The sequence below is a fragment of the Pterocles gutturalis genome, unplaced genomic scaffold (assembly GCF_000699245.1).
Source record: "Pterocles gutturalis isolate BGI_N339 unplaced genomic scaffold, ASM69924v1 scaffold35092, whole genome shotgun sequence".
Taxonomy (NCBI): domain Eukaryota; kingdom Metazoa; phylum Chordata; class Aves; order Pterocliformes; family Pteroclidae; genus Pterocles; species Pterocles gutturalis.
The window spans coordinates 4,516-16,613 of NW_010111409.1; the positions used below are offsets into that span (position 1 = coordinate 4,516).

The following is a 12,098-nucleotide window of genomic DNA, read 5'->3' on the forward strand; positions in this document are numbered from 1 at the left end:
CGAGATGTTGCCTCCGCCGCTCTCCAGCAGCCTGCTGATTCACCAGGGCATGCTGATTTTGTTCTCTGTCTCTATTTCCTTAGCAACAATCCATTTGCTTGACTGGACTCCAAACACCTACTCAGTCAGCTCTTCCTGTTATTGACAGGGCGTCTGACAAAGGATTATCTGGAACATCCTACCTGCATGCTGCTGCTGGGACCCAGAAAAAGTATTGCTGGGATTAAGAAACAGTTTCATAGATTAAAAAAAAAAATAAATCTGTGAGCTCCTGAAGTTTAAAGGCTGCAGAGTCGCTTACAGAATTTCTGTCGGTAAAAAAAGATGCAAGCGTCTCGGATACAAAAAATATTTTGATGAGAAGCAAGATTGCCCAGGATGTTCTGATGGAATGTGACTTAATTAAATCAAGGCAGATACAAGTCAATATCCCAGAGCCAGGAAAATCACCACCATTATCACCCGAGCAAACAGGCAGAAGCTGCCCTGGGTGGGCCGAAGGCGATGGTGATAACAATGCCAGAGCTGCCCCCCAGCTAACCCCCATCCTCTATTGAAGGTAAAACGGTCCCTGCGGACTGCAGGAGAGATTAAAATCTTGTTGAGCACACAGGCGATTTCCTGAGCTTGTGCCATTTGCCGTTACTCTCTGCCGCTAGCGCAGAGACATCTGGAAAGGAACAGCATCCTCGACAGCGCGGCTTCGCCAACCTCATCCACATTCGAGTCACCGTTAGAGGCTAGCTCAGCCCAGCGTTAGCTCTGAGAGTTAAGATCAAGGCTTCCAGCGTGGGAAAGCCGGCAGCCTCAGGGTTTAAGATGCATTAAGGCTTTCCTTTGTGGAGCAAATCCCTCCAGACCAGAGACACCTCCTGGCTCAGGCTCTGGCACGTGATCGACGACTCTAGGCAGGATCGGGAAAGAGCAATTCCCCCTCTCTGCATCAGGGAGGCATGCCTCTGCATGCTCCTCGGCCCCGTGTCGCGTTCAAAGAAGGGTTGGAATGATGAAACGGAACGCTACCTCCAGCCCGCTCCTCCGTTAGTCAGACGTGATGATTTTTAAAAAGAGTGTCGCACGCTGCAGCTGGAAACGTGAATCCTAATTCATCCTGACGGAGGACAAGCTTCTCGGCGATACACAGCGTTTGGGAATTTTGGTCAAGTGTTAAAACAGTTCAGAAGCCAAAACGCTACTGTTCACCCCCAAAAAAAGTGGGCAAACAAATTTTACAAGCAGCACTTGGGTTTTTGCTACGGCTGTTTCAAACTGTTCCCAAACACAAGCTCAACATCAGCAAACAAATGCTTCTCGAAAGGTTCTGAGCAACAAAGACTTGAAAACATCGCCAGAGCCGGAGGGAACTGGCCCAAGATCCAGGCGCTGTGTGTTTCCTACACCCCCACCACGCGACACCAATGCCCACCCCGCGGCGCTCCGGGCTGTTTGGCTGGGGATCCACAGCAAGGATTTTCTAATGAGCAGGGAGGAGAGCTACACTGCGGCCACTACTGGGTTAGAGGGAGCTCGGTGAGCGATACGTAAAGGGACACTGCCCAAACCTCGATACGAGAGCCCTGCAGGGCCTGAATTTCAGGAGGCAGAGAGAACAGGCACGTCCCATCCGCGGCGGTGTCCCGCAGAGGTGGCCAGTCCCCAGGACACTTTCTGCAGGGACCCGCAGAACAGCACCATGCAGCCCAGAGCCAGGACTGGCTGCGGGGAGAGCTCTTCTCTCCCACTTCGAAGGAAGGGGTTAAATTCCAACTCAAAATCCAGGAGTCAGTGTCCTTTTAGTATTTTTTTTGGGGGCGGGGGTGGGGATCCTGTAAACAAGCAGTGAGTACCTGTGTCTGCGATTCCAACATAAAAGCAGCTGAAAAGAACAGAAGAAGGCAAAGAAAAGTCAAACTGATACCTCCAGTGAGAAATACCAGTCGAGAGGGAGCGTAACGGAGGCAGGGAGGACAGTTCAAACAGGGCAAGGTGTTTTCCAGCGCAGGTGTGCGACCCACCACGCGCTGAAGAAGTCACCGCGGTCCCCGGGGACAAGCGCTGCCCTTCACTTACTTGAAGTAGAGATCCTTGAAGGTGAAGTGAGTTTCCACGATGCCGGTAGTTTTCACCCTGGTCCGCAGAACATCCTGCTGAGTCGGAATGTAGGTTGGCTGGGATATTCTATCCAAGTCGTTTAGGTAACTAAAGCAGAAGAGACAACACAAGAAGGGCTTTTTTTAGTCCACTCGCTTGCCATGAATCTTTTATAAACTGCGGAAGAAAAGTCATCACGGAATTAATTCGCCATCTTCACATTGTACAGACCTCAAACGCACAGCGACAAAGCCCCTCGGGTCCAGCCCAGGGCTGGTTTTGTTATTTATTTTTCTTTAACCCCTCCCCATCTGACCTTGCAGCGTGTGCTGGGTAGAGCTCAGCCAGCTGGGGAGCGACGCCTGCTAAGATGCCAGCAGGAGAAGCGCTGCTGATGCAGAAGTCATGCCAAGAGCCGTATCTCTCGGGGCAATTCAAAGCAGTCAAGGTCTTTCGCATCAAAGCACAAGGCGATAAATTCAGTGGCTTGTTTTTAAAGGGCAAGGATATGTCAAACGAACCAGGAGGAAAGAATGAAGCATCAGGATTCCTTCACTTCCTTTGGCCAGAGCAAACGGACGCGTACCGCGTCCAGCTCCCGGCGGCACGGCCGCCGGAGGAAACCCTTCCTCTGCAGCACCCATGCACCATCGAGACCTCAACTCCAACTCCAGCAGATTCCCTGTGAAGTTCCGTTCTCGGGCACATCAGCCAGAGGCACACATCGCTTCCAGCAGTGTCAGAAATCCCGCTCCGGCCAGCGACACCTCTCCACTCATTTTTCCTGTCCAGGGGAAGGCAACAGCCCTCCTGCTGCCGCAAAGGAGGGGGGGATTGCTCCTGCTCCGCTGGGAAGGGACCAGAGCTGAGTGTTCTGCCACCTTCCTGCCCAGGTGCCAGCCGTTATCCCCAACAGCTATGGCCATGTCTTTATCAGGAGCGGTTTTTAATCAATATTTTAGCGGCACAACAGCTCTGTGCTGGTGCAAACAGCCCTGCCCTCCCGGCCAAACGCTATTATCACAGATCCCGCACACCTGAAAGCTCTACCAGAAATCCCAAGTTTCCACTTGCCTTTGTCACCGAGCAGCCAACATACCCAGTGACATCTCCCTGCTTCAGCATCTCCCCTGGCAGGACCACCAGCGTTGAGGTTTTTTGCCAAAGCTCAGAAGAATCCAGCCTCCCTGCCAGCACCCTGCTCGTGCTCGCCTGGCGCCACGCGGCTTTCCCGAAGAGCTGGCATCTGCGAGCGGTTTTAGCCCAGAAAGAGCCAACTGCCCTAATTCCTGGTGGGACAACAGGTTTGTGAACTCCTCCTGGACCAGAAACACAGCACCCAAACCTCACACAGGTTTGGGTCAAACAGAATGTCGAAGGTACTATTAGCTATATGAATATTCTTCTTACGTATATTTCTTCTGTTAAGAAATACTTCTGTTAAGGAAAGAACACACCCAGATTTTTTTCTCCCCCTCTTTCCTACCAGTATGGGTTTAGCTGGAATTCACTGGTTCTCAAGCCGCTGAAGTGCCGCCTAAGAACTGAGCCAGCAACTCCTGGCAGCATGACTACGGGTCACGCAGCTGCCCGGTGTCCCTGCCGCGATCAGTGTGCAAGGTGAGGCTGTGAAGCAGCTGCTCCCAACCGCCAGCTTTCAGCATCACCAGTTGGAGCAGCGATACTGGGATAAATCCTGCTTAAGGCTTTTTAGGCAGCCGGTGAGGAGCAAACGGAGTCAGACAAGTCCCACCCAACGGATCACAAAGCACCACCTGCACATCGAGCTGGAGAACAAGCTGTGTCAGATGAAGCAGCGCTCTATCTTAAGAGAAAAAAAAAATTTGCCAGATTAATTCCAGGGAGACTCAAAGGGCAAATAAATACCAGCTCCCACAAAATGCAGTTGGAAGATCCAGCGCAGAGGATTTCTCAGTAGCAGAAGAGCCTCCTCCGGCCATCCTCACCTTGCAAGAGGGAAATTACTTTGTGGGCAGAGGAGGCAGCGGTGCCCACCCACAACAACCCATCTGCAGAGCCCTGCCTGAACCACTTGTGTCCCTCTCCCACATAGAGATTTAGTGGAACTCAAAAAAAAACCCAACAACTGGGAAAGCGGAGTCTGAGACTCATGGTTTCGAGCGACTCACAACCCACTGCTTGCCACAGTCTGAGTTTGAAAACGTTCCTCACAAATATTGTTCCAGGAACTGAAAACATCGACCTTGTGGAATCTCTACATCCCACGGGGTTTGGGTCCCTCTTCACCATCTCCCTCACACGCTGAGGTTGCAACCCTCGCTCCCCACCTTGTACCCTCATGTTTACGGAGCCAGCTCTGTCTCACGCTTCAGCACCACCTTGTAAATACAAACTTGCAAAAAAAAAAAAAAACCAACCAGTTTTGGTTGTTTTCCCTTCTTTTTTTTCCACCCTTAAAACGAGGGCTCAAGTTCAAAAAAAGCTGACCGACAGCACGACTGGTGTTTGTCTGAGTGACCCTCCGAGCCCTCCCAGGACATCCTGCCCTGGGCTGGTGCTGGCTCAACACCCACGTGTGCACGGATCCGTAATTCCAGTCCCACCAGCAAACCCGACAGCATCGGTGTCGTCCCATCTCAGGCTCCGGCTGCTCCAAGCAGCGCTGACGGCAGCAGCGGGAAGTCCCGAAGCGGCAGCTTTCCATCGGTGGAGATAACGGAGTTCCTCTCCTCCGCGTGCCCACGCGAACCCCAGAATGGTATTTTCCTAACAATTCCATCATGTTTCCTTTTAGCGCTGGAAAGAACGCTTTCAAGGCCAAAAATGGCTCTGAAAGGGCTGAAAGATTCATACACAGCTTTTATTCCGAAGGGCTCTCTGCAGCCGGAGCTGCGGGAGGGAGGGACGGAAGGAGGGGCTGTCACCGTCACCCCCAGGCAGAGCAGCAAACAAAAGCCTTTGCCAGGGAGAGGAGACAGAGGGTGGAAAGACGCAGGTTTGGTACCCAGATGGGTTGGTATTTACAGCCACCAAACTTTGAAAAAAATCTTATCACAAGCACCTGGGTCAATCTGATGAAAAAAACCAAACAGTATTCTTCCTGCATAGGTTACCAGCTCATACCAAATGAATCATCTGTATGACGTCCGTCTTCCTGCAGCAAGAAGAAAGTGAAGCCCTGGCGAAATCTTGAAGAAATTAATTTATTTCCCAGGGGTCTGCCTCCTGTTCAGCTGGATTTTGGCAGATGAAGCAAAGCAGAAAACAAGGTGGCAGAGCAGGATGTCCAGGACCAGGGAACGTTGTATGTTCTCTCGATATCTGAAGGCTCAGCTACAACAGCCCCAGAGGTGCAAAAGCTTCAAAACCTGAAGCCGTGATCCCAGGGTGGTGCTTCTGGAGGGGAATCACAAGGCAGCAGCAGGATACAAACGGGAGGATGCTGCCCTGCGAGCTAGTGCTTGAGAGCAAAGAGGAGGAAAAAACCACACAGGAATAATCTCGGCTTTATCCGAGAATGTCAGGGAATTCAGGCCAAAACCGCCACTTGGGAACGAGATACGCCAGAACAGAGAAGAGTTGATCCGAAACTATGCTAATTGCCTGGGAGACAGCAGATAATTACCTACAGTGGCTGCAGGAACTTGGGGAAAAGTAGGGAAACCAGCAACTAAAATATTTTCAGATATGAACTGCTTGCTGACATTTCCAATGTTCTTTGTACCTCTTACACCGAGAGCTGTGCACACAGGTTGGAAACGCTTCCCACGGCACCGAGTCGAGACAGGAGCAGCGATATACAGAGCCCCTGGCTCACGTCATCAGTAAAGAAAAAAGCTGCAATAAGGAGAGTAAAAATATAGATGTTGGAAATATCCCACCCCAAGAGCAGGGCGGGGGCTAGACGGACTTTATCAGATGGTGGCTGGAGAGGACACTGGTGCTTGAACAGTTTAGACCAAGAGTTACACAAAACAAAAAAAAACAAAAAAAAAAAAAAAAAAAAGGGAAATATGCAAAAGACTGACTCCAGATCATTTGGATTTGGTCATCGCTGTCAGGACAGGATCCCTGCCCGCGCAACAGGAAGCACTCAGCAGGGTAGGAAACAGCAGGAAGAAAAGTTTTCAGAACAATTCGATGCTGCCCTGAAAACCGTGTCTCTCTGCCACAGCGCTCTGGTTCTTGACGCCACCTAATTTTCATAAGCAATCACTCCTATGTTCCTCTTTTTTTTTTTTTTTGTTTTCCCCCCACTCTGGGTGTCTCAGCAGAGGTGCGATGTGAAGCGAGGAACAGCACCCAACCGGGCTTGAAACCCAGCACAATACTGGATTCCAGCTGGAAAACCAGTCATCTCCAACTGGGCATGTATTTAAAGGCTGCTAACCCGGCAGTTTCAGTCCTGTTTTTAGGAAGAGCAGGGAAATAAAATTCCCCCAAGAGAACTGTGCACAAAAGCCACCACCTACATGACCACCAGCACAGAAAGGGGTGGCAAGAATCGATCCTTTAAGTGAGGACAAGGGAACTAACTGGGTAACAGCAGAAGGTAAGGCAGGGCAGGAGCAGAGAAGAAAAAAATCCTGCCTGAACGCTCCTCTGGCCAGCTCATTCTGCACGCTGCTGCGGTCTTGCAGGAGAAAAAAAGGGTTTTTAACGGCGTGATCATGTTCTGTGCTAAAGGAACCCACTCGCAGCATTTCCTAACCGCTGAGTTGCTGGGCTACGGTTTCAAAATAATGCTGCTGGAGTGCAATTTCCTGTGGTCTTAGGACAGGAAGGAAAATTCTCTGATGTACTTATCAGGAAAACGCCACGTGGGTCATCACGGGGCTGAAATCTCTCCAGCACGCAGAGCTGACGCCAGCCCGCGACACCAACTCCTCGCTGCAGCTGTGCCTGCAGAAACTGGGCATGAGTGGGGTGCAGATATTCAGGAACAGGAATAACCCTCCGAAATGCCACCTCTGGAAGGCAAACAGGTCAAGGGGGCACCTACCAAAGCAGGCGAACCCCCTCCTCCCAGTCTGCTCTGCTTCCAGCCCCCCTTCTACCCTCTTTTCTCCAGCCTGCTGTCGTTCTCCTCTTTCCAAGCTGACCACAAAGCCAAGGTTCCCCATCTTCAGCTTCCTCCTTAAACTCCACTCAACCACTTTTATTTTCTGCCCTAGATCCGCTGCTCAGCCCTTAAGCTTTCCTTCTCTTCATTAAATTATTCCCTCGTTCATCCCCCTCCTCACCCATCCTCTTTTGATCCCTTTGAATCTGAATTTTCCTCCTCACAGGCTGTAAAGGCACAGACGAATCTAAGCAAGCCTCCTCCTGTCAACTCACCTTGATCTAAACCCCGCTAGCCTGCCAAGGTGGTAGACATTTAGAAAAATTCTTCCTGATTTTCAAGCTAAACTATGCTCAGCACAGAAAGAGCCTGCAGGCAACTGAGCTGTGACACATCTGGAGTTTCTTTATAAAGCACTTTCCAAACTAATTTTTCAAAGGCTTAAAAAACTTGGGTAAATGGAGAGACGTTTTCAGTTGGACATCAGGAGGCACATTCAACTCCAAAATCATCCTTTCAGAGTTTCAAATATTTGTTCTAGAGACACTAAGCGCATGACTTAAAAAGAAATAAGCAACAATTGTTTTGTTCATTAAAGGAAATAGTTTCCCTTCCCTGCACTAACCTGCCTCTGGGAAAGAGATGAAGCATTTAGTCAAAATTCTTGTTAGCCAGCCAGCAGCAGCCTATTTAAATCTCATCATCACTTCCCAGTCGTTAAGCAATTCTGTGCATTTTAGAAACAGAACAACACACAGGTTGCAGCACTGCTTGGGTGCGGTCAGGCACAGCAAGAGAGCTGGAAAGGAGAACAGCGATGGGAATACTGATCTGCAGGAGTACTGGTCTGACAATAGCAGGACATCCCACAGCTGGAAGCTGTTGCTCATCACCAGTCTGGTAACCAGGAGCTGGCTTTCAGGAGGGGTTCCTCCTTTCTGCAAGGATCTCATCACCTGCCGTAACAGATGATCCTAACACAGGCTGCTGAGTTCTTCCTCCACTTCCTCCACTAAAAACAGACTGGAAAATTCACCCAGGCACAAAACAAGGACTTTTTTTTTTCCCCCCAGTACAGGGAAGACAAACAATAAAACTGACTTTTACCAGCCCCGTGTAAACCCTAGAGCAGGGTTTCTGTGCGCCCCCTCGGAAAGGACCCTCACCGCCCACGTACCGCCCCGCTGTCAGTCCCACCGGCCCCTTGTGGACACCGTTGGCTAGTGGAGAAGAGCCCAGAAGCTGGGAAGAGTTTCTTACTATGAGGCAGAGTCGTTGAGCTGATACTCTCTGGATCTGCTGAAGCACGCCTGAACTCCAGCATCTCTCCATAACCGCTTGATCACACCAGCCAGCTCGGCGGTCATCACGCCTTCCTCTGCACTTCCAGCCAGTACAAACAGCTGCCGGGCATCGTCCTGCAGGAAGAGGGGAAATCCAACAGGTGGGGAGGTACAGCCACCTTTACAAATGCTGTTTAACATCAGGAACAACCCCAGGGGCTGCAGCAACTGCTCTTGGGAATCACGGTCCCCTCTCATGCTGTCTATCTGCTCCTCTACCCCAAATCATCCTGTTATTTTTTCTCCTGCAGTCAGAAAGGCAAATTCTGGGTGAGAAGCTCCAGCCTGTGGGGCGAGACGCGCTGATCGGGGGGGCACACGACAGCTCTGTTGTGCCACCGCTGCAAGGATCACTCTCCGAAGTAACGCCAGCGTTCGCAGCGGAAACAGGAAATTTCAGTGACCTGGCATGATGTTCCAGAGAAACCATGTTTCACTAATGAACTAATAGTTTTTAAACTAGAAAACCTCCATTGTATTGTTGTACAGTACGGCGACCAGGAAAAATTCAGGATCATAAAAAGCAAGCTTTGGGTGATGATAGGTTTAAAGCTTTGAGGATCTGCCCTTTGCTGCAAGAGCGGTCAGAAGTAAGGGAGAGCGATTTCTTGATAAAGTTTTTCATCAAGCGATGAGACAGACTGACCAGGATTGGAGTGTTTGCCCTAGAGCATGAAAAATCCTTCTCAGAAGTCTTAGAGCAGGACCTCACTCTTCTACACGTTCACAAGCAGATTTTAAAAGTGAAAAATCAGGCTGACCGACATCCCACGCTGATGGTTATTTCCACAGCGATCAGCCCCGCCAGCATCCTTCCGGGAGATGCAACCGGTACCTAAATTAATTTAACCAGGGTCTGAACATGGCAGAGCTGGACCTCGGTTACGGGTCTCGGCAGGTACAGCGCTGATGGGTATGGTGCTACGCTGCCCAGTCGTCCGCTGTGAGGCAGTTGATTTAGTCACCCTTGGTCATAAAAAAAACAGGAAAAAAAGGAACGTGGGGCAAGTTGTTTGCCCTTCAGGGTGGACTGGGACACGAGAAAATTCTTGGCACTCGGCTCTTGTTCTGCTTTTGCGAAGCCAGCTAAGCCTGGGCAGGTCAACTGGGAAAGAAACTGGGATTTGAGCATCCTCCTCCTTCCAGCTGCGTTAGCTGGGCTGGGATCACCGCTCGGCTTCGACAAGCAGAGAGGAAAGGTGGAGGGGAAGGGCAGGCAGGATTTGGAGGGGAAGGGTGGGGAGGATTTGGAGCAGGAGGGGAATGGTGGGGAGGATTTGGAGCAGCAGCTGAACAAAAGCCGAGGTTAACAGGCACATGAAGATATGCCCTTCAGCCAGGATGCTTTATACCGTAACTTCAAAATATCTGTGGTTGCATCACAAAGAACAGAGCAGGTTACTTCCCTCACCGTAAATTAACTGTAAGCGTGAGGAATTAGTGCCAGACAGCGAGAGTCACGGGCAGTGCAGCCGCTGCCCTGCGCTGATACACACAATTCCCTTTCTCCTACACATTTCCAGGAGCCCCCCAACTCTTTAAATGGGGGTCAGGACTTCCTGACTTTAGCTGCTACCATCCTGAAGTGTTGACGGCGAATGCTAGAACAGCCCAAGGAGTCGTCAGAACTGGAAGGATGCGGAAAAGCAGAGCCTCAAACCCCCAAAAAACTAAGAGGACAAATACAAGTAGTGAAAACAAAGATTTATTTGGCTCAACTTAAAAATTAACTGCTGTGAAACACTACTGAGGGCTGCTGTCTAGCAATTTAAACTAAGAATTTTGTTTAGAATTCAAATACCTTAGGCAAAAGTTTAGGGTTTATCTTTTTGAGCATTCCAACTCCTAAAGGTTCTCACCAGTAAAATACTTGACACCCTGGACAGGAACACATTACAGATTATGAAAGGTCTTTTGCTGTTGTAACTCGTAACAAACACATTTCCACTGTGTCATGGACAGAATTTCCAGGATTCATTGACCCAATTGGCGGCACAGACTCAGACTAAGGGAAATAAGTGAACTACTTACTGCTCTGGCAACTTCCCCAAAGTCTATCTTTAGCCTTCCCATGGCTCGTATGATGGCAATGATGGACTGGATAGTATTGCTGTAGACAACCACTTTATATTGTTTGCATTCTTCCTCAGAGTAGCCATCCTCATGAATAATCCTGGAAGAAAACCAAGCCATCATTCCCAAGCCAAACGAGCAGGGCACCGCAGATTTCTTAGTTCATCTCATACAAAAATGCAGTTTACACGCCTGCGCTCTCACTTACTTCATCTGCTTCACAATGGTGCTTTTCCCAGACTCTCCAGCACCTGAAAAGACAAAAACAAACAAAAAAATCCAATTAGCAACCACATGAAATGAATGTTCTGCTGGTACCAGAGCTCCCCAGCAGCCCCTCGGGAGGGATCGTGGAATCGCACATCCACAGGTACGTCCTTCCTGGGTTTTATTTACGGATGCTGACAGTCACTACGCATTCATCCGCTAAAAAATCCCGCTAGAATTTCTGAATTTCCAGAGTATGCTTCTTGATGACTGAGGCTAGCCACCTGGGAGGCAGGTCTGAAAAACTGGGACGAGGATTTATCTAACAAACTCTCTGCATCCCTCTCTTCCAGCTCGGTAACTACAGTCCAAGGCAGCCCCACAGCAAAGCACACCAACGTCACCCGCTGCTCCCCACCGGCACCGAGCTACGCCAGATAAAAGCACCAGCCTGACATAACCAGGTGGATGCAACTGCAGATCCCGGAGCATTTTTACAAGGAACATGTAATTCGGAAGCAATCTTGTGGGACGCACAGCGGAAGGGAAGCAGGCTGAAAGCAGAGCTCAAAACCACGAAGAAATTGCTCCTGCAGATGCAGGTGAAGCAGCTGAAGACGTGAAAGCCCAGAAACACGTTCCTATGTCAGAGCAGGAACGCCAAAACGCATCTTGTGAAGTCCCTGATCAACCTGATGCCTTTTTTCCAGAGTGGGCGCACTCCCACCACCCGTTACTGGTGTGTAGTGGCAAGCACACCGGTATCACTCCTGAGCTCCACACCTCTTCGACAGCTCTGGCAAAATTCAAAGAAGAAACCTGTCTAGACTTGAAGCGGCAACACAAGCGTCTGTGAATCACCAGGAGGCAGATCAGGGACCTGCGTTCCTGCTCCAGCTGCCAACTGGTTCCCACAGCCACCAGCCAACGGGGGGATCCTTACCGTGGCACACCCACACACATCCACCACCGAACGTGCAAACTCTGTCAACAAACTCCATCATTTCCCACAATACGAGGATTATTATTCTGGAAGCTGAGGACAGAGACCCTGGGGTTTAGCTGGGAAGCGAGCCTTGGCCACAGGATGGTTTCCAGTTGAAATATCCCACCTGCGTGCTGCGGCACTGGGACGTGTCTGTGTCGCAAACCTTCAAAAAACCCGCCCTGCCAAACCTCTGCAGAGCTGGGCGGGCTGAGTTATCCCTGCCTGACTGCAAAAGAACAGCTAAATCTGTTTTTTTCCCCCCCCAGCTTTTTCTCTTCAACCACAGAATACCCACAAACTCGTCCCCCTCCCACGAGGCAGAAACCACCTTTGCACGTCCCTGCAGCAGCTC

General features: G+C 50.2%; 1 protein-coding gene across 1 annotated transcript in view; it reads right to left on the minus strand.

Moving 5' to 3' along the window:
* LOC104461968 (guanine nucleotide-binding protein G(k) subunit alpha) overlaps positions 1–10,802 on the minus strand; it is a gene marked incomplete at its 5' end in the record, with an annotated part of 12,714 nt that extends 1,912 nt beyond the window's left edge. Inside the window, 4 exons of the mRNA XM_010073727.1 lie at positions 2,071–2,199; positions 8,396–8,553; positions 10,510–10,651; positions 10,760–10,802. Of these exons, the coding sequence (XP_010072029.1) occupies positions 2,071–2,199; positions 8,396–8,553; positions 10,510–10,651; positions 10,760–10,802 (472 nt within the window). The remainder of the gene's footprint in view (positions 1–2,070; positions 2,200–8,395; positions 8,554–10,509; positions 10,652–10,759) is intronic.
* Between the last annotated feature and the right edge of the window lie 1,296 nt (positions 10,803–12,098).